The following is a 26,186-nucleotide window of genomic DNA, read 5'->3' on the forward strand; positions in this document are numbered from 1 at the left end:
GTCCCGTGCCAGAAGAGCCCCACTCACCAATGCCGGGCCAACTCCCGCGTTGTGGATAGAGTTCCCCTCGTGGATCTCCCACTCAGGGCGAAAGATTTGGTCAAACTACTAGGCGAGCTCCTCCAACGACGTGGGTGCAAAAAATGACCCCATTCACTCCTTATAGGGCTTCCTTGGGGCATCACCGGCAGAACTCCCGGTGCGGGCCATCTTCTGCTGTGGTTGACCCCCTACGGCTTCCTCGGTCAGCCTCTTCCTCCCTGCCTCAACCTCGTGGGTAGGTCTCCTCGGCACCTTAGCCGGCTACTGTGGCGCTTGCTCCTCGCGCCTCGGTTGGCCCTCCTCGACGGGCCCCTTCCCCTTCGTGTGGATTTGTGGAGTGGCTCCCTTCGGAGGAATTGTTGAAGAAGTCCCTTTGACAGGGACCTGACAGGAAGACCCCCCCTTCGTAGGGGCTAGCACCTTCTCCTTCTGGGCTGGCGGGCCTCTGAGGCATCTATCCGCCAGCCTTCACCCACTCCTTCTGTATCACGCAAGCATGGTCAAGTATGGCTTTCCGAGTATCCATTGGCACCTCTGCAAACAAAACAACAGTCAGTATCGTTACACAAAGACGAAGATGAGGAAAATGTGGAAAGGAATTGCATGGACTATCCTATCGAGGGGGTAGGGTTGAGCCCAGCGAAAACCAATGGGATCTCCTCCTCTACCAAGGGTTGGGCTCGGACTCTCCATAGGTTGAGCAGCCACGCAAGATCGTCACTATCCTCACTCGTAAGCAAGGGGACACTTTTCTCCGCAGACAAGCTGGCCTCTCCCCAACCTGACTTGAAGGACCAACCCTTGAGACAAGGGTTATCTACGGGCTCAGGGACACTCTTCCATTTGTGTATGGAAAAAGGGTTATCTACGGGCTTAGACTTGCGGGGTTGGAAGTAGAAGACACCGGCTTCGGAAGTGTGCTTCCTCAGCACGAAGACCGCTTGGAAGAGCTTCGGCGTCAGCTCCACCCCTGGAGCTGGGCCGCCACCAGCATTGCCACAATGGTTCCTATCACATTGGGCACCAATTGACTAAGGGTAATCCCATACACCCTTAGCAGGTTAGATATCAATGGATGGAGGAAGAACCGAAGACCGAATTGGAGGAAGTGTTGATAAACGTAGATCTTCCCCTCCTTGGGAGTCCATGGACGATCACCCGCCTCGGGTGCCCTCACTCCATAGGACGAAAGGATTAAATACTGCCTCATCAGGGCCTTGACCTGATCCCAATCCAGAGAACCTTCAAACTCTGGGCGAGAAGGATTAGTCTCGGCCGCCACCCCGACAACACTCTCAACCCTCATCCGGGGACGAGGTTCGAGTCCTACTCCCCCTCGGCCTCCCTCGATGTCACAGATGCGGCGCTCTCACAGTAAGGGTCATTGCCTCGGCGGATGCCTTCGACTCCCCTAGAGGTTATCCTCTCCCGAAGCACCTCCACCTCGCACTGAAGGAGAACGAAAACAGAAGAGCTTAGAGGGGAAAGAGGAGAAGAGATTCGAATGGAGCTCCCCTCTGATACATTCAGAAGTTCATAGCACTCATGTCCAAAATCTGAGAAAGACATTGTTGGAAATTACCTAAAAAGGGGAGTAGAAGAAAAATAAGTGAAAGTAGAGTGTTGAAGATTGGAGAATCTGGGAGCTAAGTTCACTTGAAGAAGAAAGCACTTGGAGGCAAAATGACAAGAATTATGCTGTCAAATCCCCTATTTAAAGAAGAACGAATGGCCCAGATTTCTCGAGATCTAGCGGCTGAGAAGCCACCGCCTCCACAACCCAATCATGATGCATCGCGTGATGCTCAGCCTCAGAAGGCGAAGCGACGCGCTGATAACGACTCCGATCATTTCAAATCTAACGACTCTCAGCCGCACCAAACCCCTAAGCACTCACCCTCGGAAGACGAAACGGTGCTGAAGACGGACCAGCGTGTCTACCCAAAGTGACCCACCGGTCCGGGTGATCCGTTCCCGTGAGCACGCACACCGGTTCAACCAAAAAGCCATCCCATGCATGGATCCTCGGGCCTCACAGGCCCCTCAGCCTTCGGCTTCACAAGTCCTTGGCCTAAACAACCTACAGCCCCCTAGGTCCTCAGCCCAAATGATGGCACCAGAGCATCTGCACTAAGCACGCCTCCCAGGTCACTTGTCCGAAGCAGTAGTGCCATAGACCACTCACAGTTTCGGCCCAACCTACGAAGACGAATAAGGCAGAGATGTGAAAGAGGATGCCACTGCAGGGTACACCTCGGCTACCGAGCCCACTGGCGCTCACCATTACTACTCCCATCAGCCGAACCCGAATTTTTCTCCTCGGCCTCGAGAGTGGGGGGAAAGTGATGTGGGGTGACACAACCCAGCCCATTCAGGGCTGGGAGGCCCAACCCACGAGCGCCAGATCCAGGAACGAGATCTGCTATAGCAGGGGTTACTTTGCTCCCCTTGTACGGAGCCAATTGTGGAGCATTCACTGGTCCTGCCAAGCCCACTATACACTTTTGTACGGCTTCTATCACAAGCGTTCATCCCCACCTACCTCCAAGCAGCTCAAGTATAAATAGGGGTGCCCCCTCTAGGTAAAGGGAGGAATCATATACAATCTACAGTCTGAATCTGGAACTGGGCTCACAAACTATATTCGGGTTCCCCTTTTCGTGCCTCGTACTAACTTTACCGTCGAAGAATTTGCCTCGAGTTCTCACCTAGGGCCTCTAACGTATTCTGTCTTGCAGTACCCCAGCCACCTACCTTCAGCTTCTATAACACTCGAAGCCTCCTCTACCTCAGCCTACGTACCTTGGCCTCAACCGCAACCTCTCTGAACCCTCGAAATCTTCGGCCAACCTCCAAAGTCTAGACGTGAAATTACTTTATTGTCCTTGGCCAATTGGAGCATCAACAATTATAAATTGGAATTAAAACATCAAAGAATAAGATATGCTATGGGCATTAAAAGGCTGTCCCCTACATAAGATTAGATAAACAAAAAGCAGAGTAGAAGGTTTGAAAGTGTTACTTCTATCTATGTCCTATACAACATTGATAAACCTAAATCACTCTAAAAAACCTCTCAATTTATCAAAGTTGACATCATAAATACATAACTTATCAAATTCAGGAAAAGTGTAGGGTTCATAGAGACCGCTTTTTTAATAATAATAATGAAAAAAAAAATTGAAACTCAAAACTTAGCCGAAGAAGCATTTGACTAATTATTGATGCTACAGTACTGTTGTCGCGGCCAGGGACGGGAGGGAGATGGTCCAACTATTATTGGTTATTACATCAATCAGAATCATTTGTACGGTTTCGTTGGGATAGTGGTTGATTTGTCCATGTCCTTTCCAATTTCCAAAGTAAGTATACCAGCCACGAACTTTCTCTCACCCGGAATCTCCATGTCGGGAGTATTTATTATTTATAGATTAGGGAAAAGTACAAATCAACCCAGCTCAGAATTTATTAGGCTTAAAAGTACAGGGGGAATGCATCTGACCGTGAATTAATGTTAAATTTACGGGCAGGATGTGGTTTTTAGGGGGACAAGTTGTAGAGGGGGCTGGAATTCAGAATTTTGCATCATGTCTCCGTAAGGGTTTGGTGACCAAGAAATTACTTTTTTCATAATTGGGTTAATGATTAGGTGGCGCGGATCAAGACGGGCCACAAATACAATAAGCGATTTTCAAACAGCATTCATTAAAGCGATTATAGTTGATATGACAAATTTTGGATTTTAATATCAATAAAAATAATATTTTTAATAAAATTTTTAAATTAGGTTAATTTTTTAAAAATAATATTAAGTAAAGATAAAAATACTATTATCTTCTTACAAATCATTTATCAGTATTATTGCCGCCTTACACAACACGCCTAGGCCTATCTCCGCCTACTTCCGATAATGCCTCCACCTCTGCCCACCTTGAACAATATTTTTTAATAAAAAAAGTTAAAGAAATGGTGATAAGGGCCCAAAAGTTAGCCTTATCGACTATAATCCCTAGGAAACGTGAATGGTTCACATTTTGAACACAAACAAAGAAATAATTAACATTTTGAAGAAATGGTGCTAAAAAAGTTGAACTGATTCACGAAAATAAACACTTGTCAGTGAAGTTCAGAAGAGGAAAAAATATATATATCCGAAGAAGCATGAATAGAAAAAATCAAACGCAACAGAGACAGATCTTGAAAAAAGTAAAAGGAAATCAAACAGACTTGAACAATAAAATATTGGAAAAACCGAAGGTTGGTAACAGAGAAAATCAAATTTGTCGCGAAGAAAAGCATGGTGAATCAGACGTATCGTTTCCGATCCCTAGATTGAGAAGAGTGTAGAGCGAAGCGATCTAAAAGTCTAGATCACTGGAATCAAACATTCCTACAAGAGGAAGAATCGCTCCAAGCATAGCGAGCGTCGCTCTCGCCTTGGTATCTTCCTTCGCTAGCCTCCTAACATCCATAGTCGCTTCCTTCTGCTGCGATCCCTCCTGAAACCGCAACCTTTAAGCTCCTCGAAAACCTCAAGCTTCCTCCTCGTCTCAACCTCCACTTCATCCTCCAATCCCGCCTCCGATGTCTGCGACAAGTTCAAAAGCTACGATATCCTCCCTGATCCACCATTCTTCTTCAATTTTGGCTTCTGCTGCGACTTCGGCTGCTCTTTCTCCTGTTGCTTCGGTTTCTGTTTCTGCTTCAGTATCTGCATCTGTAGCGGCGATGCAACGCCAGAATCCATCGCATGCCGGTGGCACGAAACACCACACATCACCGTGTCCAAGAGCTTCCGACGAAATGCAGCTCCCTGAATCGCCGGCCATAGCCGGAAATTCCCTCCTCCGGCCCTCTCTAGAACCACAGGTCCAACGTTGTTCCTTTGATACTTCGCCATTTTCCGGCCACTTCTCCAGCTTAACTATCGGAGATTGCCTACATTGAAGAGAGATGGAGAGAATAGAAAATTGAGAGAGAGAAATTTGTTTTTGAGGTGGAGGCGAAGGTGGTAGATGCGGCGGCGGTGAGGTATGAATGATTTGCAAAAGTAAAAAGATGAACAGTTTTTTTTTTGCTTTCATTTAATATCATTTTTAAAAATTTATATTTTAGAGATTTTATTAAAATTATTACTTTTATTAGGGCCCAAAAGTTGCCCATAGCATTTATTGAGCTTTATTTTAATCAAATGCCCATAGCATTTTTTCAGATGCGTTTGGAATATTGTAAGTGCTTAAAAGAACTCCAAAACAGGGGCCTACATTACTCTGAGTTTATGAGACTGTGCTTGTGGTCTGTGGAGGACCCTTGGTTACAATTTACAAATACAAAGGAACTTATGGATACCGGTTCAAAGTCTAATCATCCTCATCCATGTCATATGTCATGGATAAATTTGGGTCCGGTACATTCATTCAGCATCCGCCTAGTACTTAGGACTTGTTTGGGTGTATGAATGAATCTGAGGTATCTTGCAAGTGACGTTAACGTACGCCATCAATCGCTTTCCTTCAACGTATCGTGTTATACTATCTTCCTTGAAAAAAAACTAAAAAAGCTACGTTCTATCGTGAAACGTGACTCGTGAGGGGACCCATTCCACTCGCACCACAACTTCGAAAAGTTCGGTTCCTGTAATACCGAGTGGTTAATTGCCATTGGATGATTGATCTGTCACTGTTCTCAGATGTTTTTTTTTTTTATTTTATACTTTTGGCCATTAGCGGGATCTGTACAATGCACCGGAACATCTGAAACATTTAACAATTTTATTTACTATTAATTAATAATTAAAATTGGTTGTTAATTAACTAAAAGTATTCAAAGTTATTGTTAAATAAAAAATTGTAATAATTATATTTTTATTTAATGTTGATTTACAGAAAATAATTATTGTTAATTTAATACGAATAAATGTTTTTTAATAAATTTAGTTTTATTAATAATTTATAGTAATTTTAATTAATAATATTTATTATTAATTTATAGTAAAGTTTGGATTAAAAAATTTAAGAATTATTTAAATATTCTAACAAAATTATATAATAACTTTAAAATATTTATTAAAACATAAAAAAATAATTTTATATTTTTACAAAATATATCACAAAATTATGTACTAACAATTTAAATTATGTTTATCCAGATTATTAATTTAAATGCTTTTCAAATATTTAATAATATGTAATAGATTTAAATAAATAAAATTCAAATAACAAAAAAACTTTAATATTTTATAGATTATTTAAAAAAATAAATATTTATCATAACTATATTTTAAATAGTTAAAATAACGAAATTATATAATAAATATTTTTATATATTTACAAAATATATCACAAAATTATGTACTATCAATTTAAATTATGTTTTTCTGGATCATCGATTTAAATGTTTTTCAAACATTTAATAATATGTAATAGCTTTAAATAAATAAAATTCAAATAACAAAAAAATTTAAATATTTTATAGATTATTTAAATATTTAAATAACTAGATATTTATCATAACTAGATTTTTAATAATTAAAATAACGAAATTATGTAATAAATTTAAAAAATTTCTTTAAGGCAGAAAATAATTTTAACATAATATTGAAATTAATAATAATTTAATATATATTACAAAATTAATAGTATAAATTATGATTTTATGGATAATTATATTCCATAAATAACTAACATTTTAAAATTTAAATATTTTACTTATTATTTTAAGTATTTTAAATAACAAAATATTTAACATAACTAGATTTTAAATAGTTAAAATAAAGAAATTATGTAATAAATTGAAAATATCTTTGAAAAGTAGAAAAATAATTATAACACAATATTGAAATTAATAATAATTTAATATTTTTACATAATATTGTAAATAACTATTTTCATCTATATATATCAAGTAAAAATTCGAGAAAATAACTTTCAAAAAAATTAACATTTATTAATAATAAATTGAAACACTGAATCTATATTTATTATATACTAAAATTAATATTTATTGTATTTCAGTAACTATTTATTGTTTTTGTGATAAATGTATTTTCAATGATTATGTATAAATTTAATTTTGTTTTGTTATTTATAGAAAAGTTTCAATAATTATTCGAGATTAAACTACTATTAGTGAAATTTTTAAATTTAATTTATTGTACTTATTGTATTTTTGTTATAACTTATTGATTAATGTTTATTAGAGATTAAACTATTATTTGAGATTATACTATTTATTGATAAGTTAATATATTTTTAGTACTTATTGTATTTTTTTCATTATCAATATATTTTCATTAATTGTGTATTTTTGCTATAAATTTTCAATAACTATCGAAGATTAAACTATTGTTATTTATCAAAGATGAGACTATTAATTTAGTTGAAATTATGAGTATTTATGAGGTGGTTCAGTTAAGTTGTAGGCTATTTGGCCAACCAAATTGACCTGGTCAGGTTGAGGAGTTGGTCAGCTCAAACCGACTAACCTTTTGTGAAGACCGATCCACTCAAGTTGTATCGGTTTTGGTCAATTTTTTTGTTTTGTCAGTCGGTTCAAAAGATTTAAACTTAAAAAATAAATTAAATTTTAAAAATTATAGTGCAATTATTAAAAAGTAAATTTAAAAGTTACATTTATGATATAAAACATTTTAGAAGAAATATATGGGAAATTTCCCAAATTTTTATTTTAAAACTTATATTTAAAATATAAAATATCAATATATATCCATGGTTAGGTCGTTCGATTTTGGTTGATTTACAAATGGCCAAAGTGAAATTGATCCAATTTGGACGAATTGGAAAATTTTTGAACTAGAGCCAACCTAAAATACTAGAAAACCGACCAACTCGGGTCGAGTTGATCGGGTTGGTCAGTTTCATCAGTTTGATGAATAAACCTAACTAAAATTAATTATTGTTATTTTGTATTGTAAAAAAATATTAAAAATAGTATATAAAATATGAATAATTATTAATTATTTAAAAAGTTGAAAATATAAAATAATTGTATACTCTCATGTGTTTCTATTAGGGTCATTTACTAGAACACATCTTCTAGTTTTACATATTTACTTAAACCTACCTTATAGGTTTCATTTTACTAAAACATCCCATATATTTTACAACTTATTAACTTAATCAACCTTTCATTAAGGAGTGTTTGTTTTGCCATTAGGTTCATGATTTTTTATTCCAAAAATGCCCTTAACACTTTTTTGTATAAAAAACAAAATTGTCAAATATAGCCAATGAGTGGTTGCCCTTGTCATATTAAGGGAAAAAATGGTATTTTTATTTTTATTTTCTTTTGATTAAATTTATTTAAATGAACATTAGGGTCAACACTGTCATTTCCCACTATCATTTAATGGAAGATTGATTAAATCCATTGGAAATTATTAAGTGGTGTTTTAGTAAAATTCTAACTATAGGGTAGATTTTAGTAAATCCATGAAACTATAAGGGGTATTTTAGTATATGACCCTTTCTATTATTTAGCTTTCTCTTAATAAGTCTCGTGCATCGCACGGGCCCCCGCTAGTATGCATTAAAATAAGAAGCCTTGGAAAACCCAAAGGTCTCTCTTTAATAGTGTGTAGCTTTATTAATCTAATCAAGATAAGCAATTATTATTGTTCTATATTTTTAAAACAAAAGAAAATAAGAAAAAATGCAAAAAATGGAGAAAATAGATAAATAGCTTCTCTCAAAGGAGAGACATAATAACATGGACCGTCCAATTTTAATATATATAATCAAAATTTATTGTTAAATTAACTAAAAGTATTCAAAGTTATTGTTAATATCTAAAATTTTAGTAATTGTATTTTTCATTTAATATTGATTTACAAAAAATAATTATTGTGAAGTTAATATGAACAAATATTTTTTAATAAATTTAGTTTTATTAATAATTTGTAGTAATTTTAATAATTCTTATTATTTTTATTATTTTAAATAAAATTTTGATTAACTTTGAATAAATAAAAATAATTAAAAAAGATAACATTTTATTAATTTCACTAATAATTAACAATTATATAGGAATGACAACGGGGTGGGTTCAGGTTGGGGCACCCCATCCCTGTCTTTGCCCCATAGTCAAGACACTCTACCCCATCCTTACCCCATCCCCAGTATCAGACGGGTTCAGGGCAAGGCAGCCACTCCCCAATGTCTGGCAGGTTCAGGGGCAAGGCATCCCACTCCTCATCAAGGATGGGGAATCCTCAAATTTCCTTGCCCCGTCCCTAGTGTTGGACAGGTTCAAGTAGAGGTGTAAATCAGGTAATGCTAGACCAACATGGCACGACCCGCATGCGGCCCGCACAAAGTGCATGCCATGCCGTACCGACCCCCGAGGTGTCCTGGGCCGTGCCTCCCTCCCCTGGGATAATTTAGGGGTCGGTTCTGCACAGTCCATTGCTTGAGCCCACACAAGCTCGTGCCGTGTTGTGGGCCGAGCTATTAAAGGTCCATTTAAAAAAAAATTGAAAAAATATGTTTTAAATCTTTATTTCATATGATTTTTTATGTATACAATTGTTTATATATACAACTAGACCTATTCGTGGGTCAGGTAGCCCGACGGCCCAACCTAGACTGATCCGTTATTTTTCAAGCTTGGACAAAATTTCAGGCCTATGGGTTCGAGCTCAGGCTTTCCCAAATAAGCCCAACCCGATACTATTACATATATATATATATATGCTTCTTAAATTATTACTAAATTAATATAATATTAGTTTATAAAAATATATTGAAAATAAGACATTTTTTGTACAGATCGAGCATCAGGCTCGGGCTTGAGCTTCAGGCTTTATATAAGGGCTGGGCTCATGCTCAAGATCTAGGCCCAATGGTTAAGCCAGGCTCGGGCTCGGGCTTGCACATTTTCTATTGATAAAGAGGCCCGTGTTAATTATAAAACTATGATTTTTTATAAATTAAAAATTAAATTAATTCTAGTCTAGTATAAAAAAAATTATTTATTTCTATATATATTAATATAAAATTTGTTATTTAAATATTATAGAATAATATTTACCATATATGCATATAACTTTCAAGTTGAGCTTATTAGGGGTTGTTTAGCTTGGGCCCTATCTGCTAAAGCCATCACTAGACTCTAAAAGTTTGATACCCAATTAGACTTCGAATCTAATTATCTCTGATAATGTGTGGGCATGGTGCATATCTCAACTAGACCCAGCTCAAAAGAAAATAATTTCGTGAGCCTGTAAATTTATAGATCTAATCGGGTTAGGTTAAATTAGAAACGATTTGTTACCTTTTATTATTAATTATAAAAATATTGTAATTTTCTACTATTTATAGCTTAAATTATAATTATTGTTAATTATAGTTTAAAAATAATATTGTTAATTATATTACTATTAATAATTAAAATACATTATTTTTTCATTATTATTCAGTATTTTTTCAATAAAATATAATTAATTTAATTTTTAATTATTTTGAGTACTTTAATTAAGCTTTAGGTTTTTTAGAATTTTCGGGTTTTTAATTAATTTGGTGTTTTTTCATTATTATTCAGTAACTTTTGCATATGAGTATTTTTCAATAATTTTCAGTATTTTCAGCATTTATTTTTGCATATTAGTCACTTCAAAATTAATTTGCATATGCTTTCAGTAAAAATAAATTAAATAACTAAATAAATACCATAGTTAATAAAAAATACAGCTAATTTTCAATAATTTCTACTTTTTAATTATTTTTATTAAATACCCTTCTTAATATAAAATATTGTTAATTTTCAATATTTTTTAATTATTTTTAGTATTTTAATTATGTTTGTATTTTTCTATTTTTTTGGGTTTTTAATTAATTGTTGGTTTTGTTCATTATTATTCATTAATTTTTGCAATAAAACACTATTAATAAAACAGGTTTTAAATTTTAAATTTTCATTAATTTTTATCAGTTTTAATGAGTTCTTTATGCAAAATAAAGGTCTCAACTCATAAAAATTATTAATTAATTAAAAATGCATTAATACAAATCTATCTAATAATATTATTAAAACTATTAATTAATATTTTTATATTTAAATTTCTTATTTTTAATTCATTGTTTATATTTTTTCATTTTTATTCAGTAATTTTTTCAATAAAACACTATTAGTAAAATGGGTTCTGCATTTTAAATTTTCATTAATTTTTATATTAAAACAAAAAAGTCTAGAAATTTTCTCCTTTTTTGAATTTTTTTATTTTTTAATTCCATGTCATTTTTGAAACAACCAATGAGATGCACCTTTCCAATAACCTAAATAATCTCTTCTCGTAAAATTTCTCCTAAACTACCTCCCCACTATCCCCCACTTTCTCCAAAATTATCTCTAATTTCTATTTATCTTCTAAATTATCTCTAATTCCTATTTATCTCCAAAATTATCGCTAATTTAGTAGAGAGTTTCTCTCCTAAATTATCTCTAACTCCTATTTATCCTCTCCCCTACTTTTTATCTATATCAATCTAAAGAAGGTTTGGATTAAAAAAAATTAAGAATTATTTAAATTTTCTAACAAGATTGTATAATAACTTTAAAATATTGATTAAAAACACAAAAAAAATTAATTGTATATTTTTACAAAATATATCATGAAATTATGTACTAAAAATTTAAATTATGTTTTTCCGAATTATCAATTTAACTTTTTTTTCAAACTAGAAAAATAATTATAACATATTATTGGAATTAATAATAATTTAATATATTACAAAGTTAATAATGAAATTATGTAATAATAGTATAAATTGTGATTTTATGGATAATTATATTCATTAAATAATTAATATTTTATAATTTAAATATTTTACATATTATTTAAGTAGATTTTAAATTGTTCAAAAAAATTATGTAATAAATTTTAAAAAATCTGAAAAGTAGAAAAATAATTATAACATAATATTGAAATTAATAATAAATTAATATTTTTACATAATATTGTAAATAACTAATTTCACTTATATAAAGTAATAATTCGAGAAAATAACTTTCAAAAAAATAATATTTATTAATAATAATTTTAAACTCTTAATATGTATTTTTTATATAATTATATATACTAAAATTAATATGTATTATATTTCAGTAATTATTTATTGTTTTTTGTCATAAATGTATTTTCAATGACTATGCATAAATTTATTTCATTTTTTTGTTTAACATAAAACTTTCAATAATTCTTGGAGATTAAACATTATTAAAATTTTTATGTTTAATTTATTGTACTTATTTATTTATTGTATTTTTGTTATAACTTATTGATTAATATTTATTAGAGATTTTATTGACTAAGTTAATACATTTTTAGTACTTATTGTATTTTGTTCATTATCAATTTATTTTCATTAATTGTGTATTTTTGCTATAAATTTTCAATAACTATTGTTCATTATCAATATCTATTAGGGTCATTTACTAGGCCCATGATTTTTTATTTCAAAAATACCCTTAACACTTTTTTCTATAGAAAACAAAACTGACCAAATATAGCCAATAGTGTGGTTGCTCGTGTCTTATTTTAATTTTAATTAAATTTATTTAAATGAACATTATGGTCAACACTATTATTTTCCAATGTCATCTAATGGAAGATTGATTAAATCCATTACAAATTATAAGTGGTGTTTTAGTAAAATGCTAACTACAGGGTAGATTTTAGTAAATCTATGAAACTATAAGGGGTATTTTAGTAAATGACAATTCCTATTATTTAGCTTTTGCTTAATAAATCCCATGCATCACACGGGTCCCCGCTAGTGTAATAATAACATGCATTAAAATAAGAGGCATTGGAAATCCAAAGGTCTCTCTCTCTTAAACGTATTTTTAAAATGTAATAATATGCATTAAAATAAAAGGCCTTGGAAAATCCAAAAGTCTCTCTCTAATAGTGTGCAACTTTATTAATCTAATCAAGATAAGCAATGATTATTGTTTTATATTTTTAAAACAAAAGATATATAGCTTCTCTCAAAGGAGAGACATGCTGACATGGACAGACCAATTTTAATATCTATCTATCTATCTATCTATCTAAGTGGTGGGGAGGGGAGGGGAGGGGTGGGTTTGACCCCACAACCTGGGGATGCCAGGTGACCATCTCAACTACTGGGCCATCTGCAATAACGGGGTTATTTCGTACCATTCAAGTATGACCCATAAGCCAACAATGATAGAGAGGAATAATCAATGTTTTTGAACCGTCGTTGACACAGACGGTTGGACCGTTCGGCCTGGAAACCATCCAAGCAACCAGTTCCATTTCACCCCTAATCTATTCTTGGGTCAAAAACCGTTGATTTCGTTAGAAAACCGCTAAGTCGGGTGGTTGAACCGTTGACTCGTTTGACCCGGCCAGCGGTTCGCAATATAAAGTTGCACTGTTGCAGGGAGGAAAACTCAAATCTGAGATCCAGATTGAGACACGAACTCAGATCTAGGATATAGCACAAAGAGAAGAATAAGAAGAAGAAGAAGAAGAAGGAGAAGAAGAAGAAGAAGAAGATTACAAGTGTTTTAGAGAAATCGATCTCAGATCTGAGATCCAAGAACTCAAATCTCAAATCTGCATCTATTGCCACCGCCTTACCGTCGTCGTCGCCACTATCATCGCCGATGAACATCAAATCCTCCTCCTCCTCTTCTTCTTCCCTCCTCTCCTTCCTTCTTCTTTCTTTTTTTTTTTTTCTTTCTCAACCAATGTCTCTTTTTTTTCTTTCTCCTTTCTCAAATCTAAAATCTCATATAAATTTGCCCTAATATGCAAACTGTCCAAACCATTCGACCCAGGCGGTTGAACTGCTGACCCAGAAACTGGTAGCTAGAATGGTTCTGTTTCCGGGTCGGTTTTTAAAACCTTGGGAATAATTCACATCAAGGTTTTTAAAACTGAACCAGACAACAAACCGGTCAGGGGTCCGGTTCCTAGGTCGAACGGTCCAATCGTTCGAACCACATGGATGACCCATTCTGACAAAAAAATAAAAAACGGCCAAAACTGTTGGACGGTTTGACCACCCGAGTCAGTAATTTGCTGACCAAATCAACAATTTTTTGCAAAATAACGGTTATAGGATAAAACAGAACTAATCACCTAACCGATTCCTAATTTTTCCAGTCTGACTATCTAGTCCAGTCCAATTTTAAAAATCATGATTCACATAATGATGTTAATTGGTCTAAACCGGACCTTTTTCTGGGCCTGGTCAAAATACATTGGGTTGGAAAAGGACAATAAAAAAAATAAAAAAGGAGCCACACGCCTTGGCAGCCAGAAAAGCCAATCTTTAGGCTTGGCATATCTATTATGATTTTGGACTATTACAACTTAGCTTCAGGACATAGATAAAATATTGGGTATTAGGGTGCAAGTTGAGAAACTTAATAAATTTTTTGAATTTCTTTTAAGCTCAGTATTTGGAAGGAGTACAAATACAAATAATTACAGTGCTAATATATACAAAATAATACAAAATATAAGGTTTTATACTCTACAAATTTGTATTTATATTCCTTACAAACTGAGCCTTAAGAACTTGACTTCAGCTTTCTTTTTTTTTTCTAAATTAGTTACAGTCTTAGGAAAGCATTACTTTCATCTTTTATGGATTCTTAGGGACGAGCTACTTCGTTATGCCATGTGTGCCTCTAGTTGTCATCATCATCCAAACTTCATCTCAATTATATGGGGTTGGTTCATGAATCCTATTTTGACATTTTGTTTAATAACTTAATGCCATGTCAATTATTAAATTATATAATTGCTTAAATCATTTCTCATTACGTCGACTCATTCTTTTTGGTCTACCCTAAAATTAAGAAATATGATCCACAAGCCAATTACTTGGATCCATTAATTTTATCATTTCTCCTAAACAAATGTTGAAAGAAAAAAGAAAAGAAAAACTTGTGGTTGTGTTCTTTTGTTCTGTTATATTCTCAATTTGGTATCGTCTTCCCCATCAACATCAATTTTTCTAGAAATACATCTAATGCTTAAAGCATCAAATTTTCTTTTCATTATATTTCATTTTCAGAGATAAATCCAAAGATCTGAAATTATTAGCAAATAGAGAAACAAAAAACACTTAAGAACACAAAGATTTAGTATGTGTTTGGTTCTGTGGGCATTTATTGATGGGGTGTTTATCAGATAAATGTTTATTTCAAAAATGCTACTTTAAATGTTTATTGCTTTTGTTGTTTGGTTGGATGTTTCAAGTAACACCCCATAAAGTTACTTTCCACCTCAGCTTAAAGTGATTCATATAAGCATTTTGTTTCAATAAATGCCCAGGTGTTGGGAGAAACAAGAATTTGAAGTTCCCCTAGTGCCTCATGCACATAATCATAGCATTTCTGTTTTTCAGTGTTTATTTGATAAACATTGAAATCAATCAGTGGTTTCATACACAATAAACGTCAACGCCTATGTAGTGCTGATATGGTGGTGTTTTTCAATAAATGCCCACGAAACCAAACATAGCCTTAAGATGGTCTGGCCTTCAAGCATCTACAAGAGAAGAGCAAAAATCCACCACACCAACAAAACAATCGAGTATAAACTTGAGCAACCTCAGACAAACCCTAGTGCCCTATACACCCAATACACCCCCTTGAGTATTTTCTCTTCTTCTTATGTGTGTAAAGTAGGGCTGCAACTTGGGCCTGATAAACCCTAACCCAATTTAAAAAACACGGGTTGGGTTGGGTCTGGCTAATGATTTGGTTATAGTTAGGGTTGGATTTTGCCAATCCAACTTTACTTCAGATTGGGTTAGGGTTGACCCTTGGGAAACCCAACCCAACTTGAACCTGAGTCTACTATTGCTATTATATATGTACTATAGTCCCGTCACATACTATAAATCCATTTCTCTTAACTCTTGAACCCTAATCTTGATGTCATCAGTGATTTTTTCCCATAATTTTATGTTTTATTATTGCTTATTTCATGATTTTAGATTTTCAATAAGGGACTGTCATAATTCATAAAGGTTCCAATCATTTGAAATATTATCTTTTTTTTTTCATTTTTGTACTAAAAGAACCAATAAAACATCAAACAAGCAAATAACAAGAAAATATCATGTGTATATGGTTTCAAATCCTAATCAAATATTAAGAGAATTTGGGAGATTTTTGACGTTTTAAGTGGATCTGGATAGGAAAAGGTTGGGTTGGGCCTAACCTCAGCCCCTTTATTGGCCCAAGTCCTCCACATCCACCATAGACTTCAATGATATTTTCTTTTCGGGTTTTTCTCAACAAATGCTGGATCGAGTCATGGAGCAGGCCATAAACAGGAATTCAAGGCACAAATCATCATCATTTAATTTTAATTTAATTCATTGTAAAGAAGACATCTCAAATTCTTGATATCTACATTTGGAATTCAATGACAATTTGGGATTACAACATATTGACCAACTATGTTTGTGACAAGAGATCCAGTTTCAAATTTGTGTTGTTTGAAGATTTTCCAGCAAGTCAAAAAACAGAGATGTGCATTTCCTACCTTTCCCTTCCTTTCCTTACCTTTTCCTTCAAACCGAACATCAAAAGTTGGAAATAGTCCACCGGTGATGCTAAACTGTCAGTTATTTTCTCGCATTCAAAATATATTTTTTTTATAAGATAATAATAAAAGAATTAGTGTGGCACCAAAATCTGTTTAACCAAGAACCCTTCAACACCTTTATAATTTCTTCTTAAATATGAACCTAAAATTAAACCCAAACTGATGTCACCCAAAATTTGCCCACCTAGTACCTCAAGTGAACCAACTTTCTTATACGAAAGTCTAAGCCTCTTTTCATGGTTACCACGTTTTTCTCTCATTTTTATTAATTTAATATATATTTGTTTCATGGATTGTTATGGTTCAATAATAAAATGCGATAAAAAACACTTTAACATGAGCTTTGGTTATTTTTGTCAATTCAATTTTGAAATGTTTCTAGCCAAGAGACCTAAACCACCATTAGTTGGTTTTCACATTAAACAGTTGATTTATGCATTTCTCATAACATATAAGTTATATAAAAAGAAAAAAGTTTGAAGCTAAATTAATTAAAATAGAAAATAATATTATTTTTTTAATATTTTATATATAAAGAACTAGAAATATAAATTATAAAAACTTTGGTGAATCACTTTGAACAGCGGCCCATGCATCAATGCTAGTTTAGTTAGAAATCTTTAGGCTTTTTCTACAATAATCAATGTTCTTCACTGTGTCGTTCAACCACCATTGAGTTCAGTAGGTAACATGTAAGGCAAGGACATCATCAGAAGAATTGTAAGGGTCCAGATGGTTGAGAATGGGCTGCACTTCAGAAATGCATAATTACAAATAGAAAAGTTAAAGATACATGTACATTATAGAAAAACTTGCATAAATCCCAAAATTATATCAACATCCCTAATCGACTCCCGTAATTTTATCAATATCCCTCGTTTTTACATTCTCTCCCTCCTCAACCTCTCCAATTCCCTGACCATTTGCCAATGCTCCAATGACAAGCAGGTTTCACCAAAACTCACCGACATTAAACGGGCCATTGTCAGCCACCTATAAAGCAATCAGATTGAAGAAGTTCAATAGAACTATAAGGACATGATCAAGCTACAACTCGTCACATGTAATTGATTTCTAGATCCCTGAGACAAACCTGCTAAAATCCTGGCTGCCTAAGCTCCTATCTGCTTGCCGAGCAGCAACCAGGTCATCTTCTATTATCTGCACACATAGTATAAACCTCTATCTTGTAAGTTCAAGTCGAACAGTCCCCAAAGTACAAAAATAGGCTATGAATGAAAGATCATCCAACATACAATTGCCACACATCAAGTGTCAAAAACCACAAACAGTAGTCAACTCAGCTTGAACTTGAAGAGCTAAGTAGTAAAAAACAGAGGCAACAAAATGATTCGAGAGACAAGCATAGAAGATGCTAAAGGAAGGAATTCATTCACTTTTTTTTAACTGGCAAAGGCAAGAAATTTTGATAACACACTAGTTTGAATGGCGAAATATTGGGCTTCCTCTTACATTGCAGCAAGTACTGCAGTTCTCAAGGACGGTATTCAGGAGATCAGGAGAAAACATGCTCATTGGAGGAGTAACCTCAATATAACTTTTGCATTTTTTAAATCAAAAGGCCAGGGGTGAAGGAGCTTCAGTCAGACCCCACCCAATTAGTGGCACCCCTTAACCACTCTATCCCCAAGGCCAGGACCAGGGTGGTTTGGCTTCACAGGGCCCTACCTTCTGCATTTCTGGCTTGATAGAATGTGGCAATGACCTTAGAGTAGTCAAATACCACCTCCAACCTTGTTGAACTTCAGTACCACCATTTTCACAAGAGCATACAGCAGAAGGACAGAAAGGTAAGACCAAGTCTGCTGGCAAGATGTTAGACTTCCCCTCTGAGAGGATCAATAACTGAACATCACTGGTCATTTCCATCTTGTAGTACTCAAAATCATAGTCTACCTGAAATAAAAATACTATTTAGTATGAACATCTAACATCCAAATGGTACTAAATGAATACACTAAGCAAGGTCAAGAAGATCAACATATATCTAAAATACCTTCTGCCACTCTATTAGATTCTTAAGCAACCTCACATTCTCGACTCCAGTGGAATTAAGGGTCCCTGCTTTAAGTTGAGTCTCATCAATGGTTAAGTGCGTTCCTTCAGCTAACTGCAGAACTCCAGTGACCAACCTGGAATAAAAAACAATCAAACAAATTTATCTTGAAAGGCACTAATTATAACAACAATGTACAATGGTAGATAGCATTTGCATTCATGTAACCATAACCAGCATCCTTTTTTGGTGCATCCCATCTTATATCAATATGAATCTACTTGCCTGTTTGTCTGGTAATCTTTTCTTGGGGCAAGTGAGGTACTGTTAAGATACTCCACGGTAAGAGGCACTACTTGTGTGAAAGGTAGGAGGCTCTGCATTGCAAGATTAAGCTGATTTCTGAAAACAGATATACTTTCTTCAGTGAAACCTGTGAGGTTTAATGACAGCTTCCCCACTGCTACAGTATCAACTCTAGCATGCACCTGCTCAAAAAGAAATTACTTGATTTCATTCGGTTTCCATATATGAGAGAGAAAATGAAGTCAGTCTAGGAATTCTCCTTTTTTTGAATTTTTTATTTTTTTTATTCCATGTCATTTTTGAAAGCACCAATGTGATGCTCCTAAAAACTCTCTCTCTCTCCCACATGTTTCAAAGAACCTAAATAATCTTCTCTCCTAAAATTTCTCCTAAACTACCCGCCCCCACTTTCTCTTAAATTATCTCTAATTCCTATTTATTCTCTCCCCACCTTTTATCTATATCTATCTAAAGAAAGTTTGAATTAAAAAACTTAAGAAATACTTAAATATTTTAACAAAATTATATAATAACTTTAAAATATTTATTAAAAACATAAAAATAATTAAAATAGATTTAATTTATTCATATTATTAATAATTTTATATTCTTACAAAATTCATTACGAAATTATGTACTAACAATATAAATTATGATTTTCCGGATTCAATTTAAATGTTATTCAAATAATAAATATTTAACATTAAAAATGAAATTTTATTTAAATATTTCAATAACTAAATATCTTAGATAACAAAATATTAAAAATAGCTAAATACTTATATAACAAAATATTTAATATTATGTAATAACTTTAAAATAAATAAATTCAAATAAAAAAAATTAAATATTTTATACATTATTTAAATATTTAACAAAACTAGATTTTAAATAGTTAAAATAATGAAATTATGTTATAATTTAAAAAAATTGGTCCAACCTAGTTGGGTTGGGAAATTGTTGAACCAATGCTAACTGGAAATACTAAAAAACCAACCAACTCATATCAAATCAAGTGTGTTGGATTGGTCGGTCTCATCAATTTGATAAACAACCCTAACTGAAATTAATTATTGTTATTTTTGTACTGCAAAAAAAATGTTAAAAATAGTATAAAAAATATAAATAAGTATTAATTATTTAAAAAGTTAAAAATATAAAACAATTGTATACTCTTATGCGTTTCTATTGTTTAGCTTTCGCTTAACAAATCCCATGCATCACACGGGTCCCTGCTAGTATAACATACATGTGATAAAAGGAACAAGATAATTGTAAACATCCAAAATCAAGTACATGGAACTATAAATAAGGAAAAAAATTACCTTGGAGAGAAGATGCAACAACATGCACTGTGCTGCTACTCCATCATTGCCAAGAAGAGATGTAAGATGCCTTAGCAGACCATCTCTTATCCCTCTAACCAAATGTGGCATTGGCTGGGGGCAGAAATAAACATTTTATGAATAAATAACAAGAGAAAAAAGCACAAATTAAAACATGCAAGAATTAGACATGGAATGGTGATATATCTAGCAAGTAATATTTCAGACAAACAATCAGTTATTAGAGCAAAATATGTTAAAATAATAGCTCATTTTAGTACAAGGAAAAGATTATCACCTCAATCATGGGGAAACTGAGGAAATCGTGAATTGAAAGCTTTCTATGTATAAAGCAATGTAGGCGTGGCACCTGCAAATAAAAGTGCAATCATGAAAACAGATAAAAGAACTTCCACAATTACAACATGGATATGTTTTGGGTACACAAGATTTGGCCCTTGATAAGCCGGATGGAGAAAGTCAGAGAGGTGTAGATGATTGAGAAGAGAGCTTGGTGAGTTGAGTATATTCAATGCTTCTCAGGCTGTAAAGATACTTCATAAAACCATACATGCATGTTCACAAGATTCTGCACCTTCTTTCCTTAACCATCATTTTTAATAAATAAGATGCTATGAGTTCTTAGGTGCTAGATGTATATTATTTGACTGATGTATAATCTTATACCTTTTTTGCAAAAAAGAAAAGACAATTCATTTACAGACAACTTGTTGGGTGCAAAATACTCCAATTCATATAAATAAGATAACTCCAAGTTCTGTACTCATGCAAGGTAATGATATGCACAGGTACACTGCACTCAGTATACAAAATACAGATAGATATGGAAAAAATTATGGGTAGAAAGATACTGCACGTTTCCTTGGCACATTAATTAAAATCTAGAACGTATCGGTGTGTACCTTACTAGGAGGCAAGTGGACCAGTGCATCTTCAAGACCATTAGAGAACTCATCAGATTCATCTATATGAACAGAAAGTTCGGGATTAAAAGTGAATACACCAACAAATTCAAAGACATCATTCAGCTTCAAATCAGATTCTGGCGAATCATATATCTGCACAGTTGAAAGTCAAAAGGTCAGGAAGTTTCCTTCAGTACTTGAGAATTGAAAACAAAACAGTGAAGACATGGGTTTCTAGAATCCAGAACAAAAGATTTACCTTAACGAGACATGGGAGAGAATTTTGGTTAAAATCAGGCATCATGCTCAGATTAGAACAGTTATCTACTAATCCTTGTGGCTGAGAAGGAAGCATACCTTGACACTGGTAAAGAAACATAGCTTTATAAGGAAGCAACTAGAAGCAAGCTTACAAGCAAAATTAACACCTTCATCCACTACGATACAATGGCATTCAAGTACAATTACGGTTGTAGAACACATGAATAAGGATTAATTAGATGCTATTTCTTTAAGAAAAACATGAAAATAAAGATGAGGAAAATTATAGAAGTGTGCACATTATAATTTTACACGAGCATATAAATGAACAAATGATCACATCATCAAGGACTGATAATATAAGAACTTCAAAGAAACCTGCCACATTCTTACAAACTATGAAGTAACAATTGAAAATTTTAAATATAAAATAAGACTTGAAATGGTGTTAACTATGTTAAAGAATAAATACATATACACATTTATGCATTGCACACACATTAAGAGCTTAACATGATTCTTATAAATTTAGTCCCACATTGATAAGCATTCTTCTATCAATGTATGAATGTGTTTTCTTAACATAAGGAATTTCAAGGTGTGAAGGATATGCTTTGAAACTTGAACTCGTAAGCATACACACTAAGACTTGAGCATTTTCATTGACCCTCACTTCACGGCAAATCTCAAGGCTTAAGCATCATATATGCCTTTGAGACACAAAACATTGAAAAATGCTTTAAAATCATCCAGTGTATATGTACTTTTAACATAGCACGTCTCCTATACGAACCATTGATGGTTGGGTGCCACTTCCCTTCATGGGGGCCAACAAGAAAATCTGTACTAGCAATTTTGTTTGTAAGAACCACATAACAAGGGTTCTTAACCAAGATGAAGTTTAAATTTGACAAAAGTAGATGACTGAGACCCTTATTCACAAATTCACAATCATCACTTTTTCTTTCAATTCAATGAATGCCAACCAATCAACCAATGCAGATCCTTGTCACTTACCAGCTTTTTGGTGCATGGAGGTGAACTGTGCAACTCATGTTCTGAAGCCTGTCAGAAAATACATAACATCAGAATGAAAGATATTACAAGCATAAACTGGGTTCTTCCTCTTGTCATATCACTGAGGAACATATGCAGCAATTAATATACTCTAACATATTCAGAAGAACTATTTATCAAAGAAAAAACATATTCAGAAGAGCAACAATTACCTGTTTCTCAAAAAGTTAAGTTATTTGAAGTCCTCGAGCCAATAATATACCCAATTGGATGGCCCATACCTAATACTATTTGGAACGGTATAGGAAAAATGGAAGAAAAAGGAAAAACCTTATGGACTAGTTTGTAAGAGTCAGACCAGATTCGACAGTTACAACATTTGAATCACGACCAATCAAAAATGGATTTTGAAATGCCAGTTCTCACAAAATAAAAGTTGACTTTGTCAAAGACTTCACAAGTAACTATACCAATAAAGGTTGTGATATTTGATATTCATTTTTTAACTTTTAAGACTTTGTTGACACTTAACATACAACATACAAATATATCTAAAACATGTATTATAACTTTATAAGCTTTTACCATTTTATCATTTTTTTTTTACTTTTTTCTTTAAGCAAGGTTGGACTTGACAGTGGGACCATTCGACCTGTGAGACACCAACCTCAGCAGGTCAACATCCAGTCCACTTTTTTAACAACACTGATATAGACCACATGGCCAGGTTCACCAGATTCTAAACAATTTAAGCCTTGAAGATATTCTTGGTAGACTAATCAGACGCAGGACCTATACGTTTGCATACTTTGCTCAGTACAAGTTAATATGACCCTCAATTGCGTCATTCTTTATAGAGCATGACTAGGCAATCAATTATGCAATGCTTACTGGTTACTGGTCAATGAATTTAGAAATCAAGTAGCTCAACGACTTTAGCTTCTTGTTGCACACTCAATGAGTAAACAATTTCAAGATAATTTTATTTTCAAAAAATAAAAGCATACTAACGTACATGCAAATTCATGCTATGAGTAGCCGCATCATCCTCTCTTAGGCGCTTTTCTCCATGTTGGATTGCCTGATCCTTATTTCTGGTTGTCACAGGTTCAGAAGGACGTGGTTGGGTCCACGAGTTCTGTGCTGGAACCTATAGAGGATGGGGGAAGAGAAAAGGCAATATTCAACAATCAACTCATAAACTGTTACTTAACCACGAAAATGTACATGATGGAGTAGGCAAATCAGATAGGACCCAGAAACCATTATTTCGCCCTTCAAGGTGTCAATGTGCACCATTCGCATAAAGCGGCGATTAAGATTGGCAAGCCCCAAGAATATCATGCCAACCAAGTAAACGGAAAGCTCTGATCAATGGACCTTTGACATCCCAACTATTAACAAAATATTTTCCTTTGACGTTTAGGCTTACAATCCTCGTTTTTCTTGGATGGCTATGATTTTCTAAACATTTTAGTTTTTTTTCGAGGTTGTAAAGGCTTACTGGGACACAATATAAAAGACGACGTTCCCAGACTTTTACTTCAGTAGATGAATCCATAGGGAATGAAGCAACATCCGTAAACTTGTTTGTCCTCCATGTGGAGCCATCCTGCAAATGAATCCCCCCAAGAGAGTTCAATTAGCTGAAAATTAATTGCAGAAAAGAAGCGAAATCTTCCAACAGAACTTGTGGAAAGGTTACCTTGAAAGCTCCAGCATAGAATTCATTACCAAGCATGTCTTGCACCATCCCCCTAAAGCGAACTAGAGAATTGGGTTCAATCCATCTGATACTGGCGTGATCAAGGATCGGAACCTACATCAATGTTTCAAAGAGGGTACGTGAATTAACAAGGATGCAGCGAACGAAACGACATTAAGTAACCCCTAACTACTCCCAATTATAAAAATTAAATATAACGGAATGATGGATAAGCATCCAGCCATCAACCAAGGGTCCATAACATAACAAGCCCTCCGACTGAAAATTGGAGAGAACAATTTTAACAGTCCCAAACACTATGTTTGGTTTGAAGGAAAAGGTAGGGAAAGGAAGGGAAAGACAGGAAAACCTATACAAGGTTTGTAAAGGTTCCCTACCTTTCCTTGCATTTTTCTTCAAACCAAACATAGCCTAAAGAAATCTTTCTTCTATCAGATGATAAGAAATCTCCGACCAGCATGAAAGAGGCGACTGTGCTACCAACAATATGATCAAACCCCAGTCACCTATTGGGAGGACACGAAACTCAGAAAGGGCTTTCTACCGTTAAGACGGAAATGCGAAATATACTGTGATATAGCTTGTCACAGAATAAATTATACTATCGCTTTACAAATACAAACACCCAGAGACGCCAATTAATCATCGTTATACATAAATACAAGCAAATGAAATTCCAATGCAAACTCATGCTTTGGAGATCTCGTTCCAAAGAACCATTAAAAGGTTGAGGCTGAGATCTAGAGTTCCTGTTCATCGTGACATCAGAGCAAGGAAAGAGGATAAAGAAGAAAAGTTAGAAGAATGAGGTTAAGGGATTGGAGAAGGAGATGAATTTAACCTGAGAAAGTCCGCCTTTGTCGAAGAGGAACTCCCGGAAAAGATCAATGGCGCCCCAGTCCTTGCCATCGAATGTTGCTGGATCGGAACCTAATGAAACTGCCTTCTCGAAGGTCAAGCGAACGACTCCAAGAGGGTTCGTGAGACAATCAAAGGGTACACCCACCATTCTTGCTCGCTTGTTTGCCTGTGTTGGCTGCAGCCTGCAGTGCAGTACCTTTGCTTTGTATGGTGACTCAATGATTTTCCCGCGCAAAGCGAGTAAGGTTTTCCCGCTAAATCTTGTCTGCCATTTTCCCGCCATTTTGGTATTAGACTTGAGATAGTTTTGGCCCTTTTGCCTTTGGTTTGGATAGGGTTGCAACATGGGTTGATCCAACCTAATCCCTGTTAGGTGTAACTTGAGCTTTTGCATGGGACATGGGTTGATTTTTATTTATTTATTTTTTTTTTGGGGGGGTGGGGGATGGGGGGGGTACAGTGCCGTTGTCCTTCAGCCAAGAATTCGACTTTATGTTCTCTTGAAACTAGTGTATCTAGGCTAGGCCTAAGCCCAAAAAATTTGACTACCGAAAAAGCCAAGAGCTTGGCTGGTTAATTCTTATTCTTTCATTCATTGAGAAAACTCAAATATATACACGACTATATCCCTACAATCAAGCAATCAAGCAATCAAGCAATCAATCTCCTAAGTTTATGGCAATAACTCCTAAACTAACGGCAATTAAATCATATCTTTCCTAACTGAAATATACATGCTAAGAATAGGATATACAGAGATACCATGAAAAGAGATATACGCGGATACTAGTTCCTGATTTTCAGCACAATCCTAACACCCCCCTCAAGTTGAAGCATGTAGGTTGTGAATGCCCAACTTGTGAAGAAAGTACTCAAATTCTCTGCTACCCAGTGCCTTTGTAAAAATATCAGCCAGCTGAACAGTAGTCGACACATAAGCAGGACGAGTGCAACCATTTTGAATCTCATCACGTACAAAATGGCAATCAACTTCAATATGTTTCGTACGCTCATGAGACACTAGGTTTGCTACAATATGTAAGGCTACCTGACTATCACAATACAATCTCATTGGGTTTGGATGCGTAAC

At 34.3% G+C, this 26,186-nt stretch overlaps 1 protein-coding gene across 1 annotated transcript; it reads right to left on the reverse strand.

Annotated features, from left to right (window-relative positions):
- Positions 1 to 17,390: 17,390 nt before the first annotated feature.
- LOC104593791 (mini-chromosome maintenance complex-binding protein-like) lies at positions 17,391 to 25,636 on the reverse strand. The gene is made up of 14 exons (XM_010253798.3): positions 25,077 to 25,636; positions 24,215 to 24,328; positions 24,014 to 24,121; positions 23,525 to 23,659; positions 22,510 to 22,557; positions 21,491 to 21,595; positions 21,229 to 21,384; positions 20,604 to 20,675; positions 20,306 to 20,419; positions 18,960 to 19,162; positions 18,675 to 18,810; positions 18,347 to 18,574; positions 17,751 to 17,818; positions 17,391 to 17,650 (listed from the first exon to the last, which is right to left on the reverse strand). The coding sequence occupies exons 1-14, from the start codon at positions 25,488 to 25,490 to the stop codon at positions 17,539 to 17,541; spliced, it is 2,013 nt and encodes a 670-aa protein (XP_010252100.3). The 5' UTR covers positions 25,491 to 25,636; the 3' UTR covers positions 17,391 to 17,538.
- Positions 25,637 to 26,186: the final 550 nt, after the last annotated feature.

The sequence above is a fragment of the Nelumbo nucifera genome, chromosome 5 (assembly GCF_055504915.1).
Source record: "Nelumbo nucifera cultivar China Antique chromosome 5, China Antique-T2T, whole genome shotgun sequence".
In the NCBI taxonomy this organism is placed as follows: Eukaryota; Viridiplantae; Streptophyta; class Magnoliopsida; order Proteales; family Nelumbonaceae; genus Nelumbo; species Nelumbo nucifera.

Excerpts from the sequence above, each read along its gene's own strand:
- LOC104593791 (XM_010253798.3), bottom strand. The coding sequence starts at position 25,490 with ATGCAAAAGCTCAAGTTACACCTAACAGGGATTAGGTTGGATCAACCC. Across the intron at positions 23,660-24,013 it reads GTCTTTTATATTGTGTCCCA|GTTCCAGCACAGAACTCGTG; the intron begins GTAAGCCTTTAC and ends CATCCTCTATAG. Across the intron at positions 20,420-20,603 it reads TCAGTTTCCCCATGATTGAG|CCAATGCCACATTTGGTTAG; the intron begins GTGATAATCTTT and ends TTCTGCCCCCAG.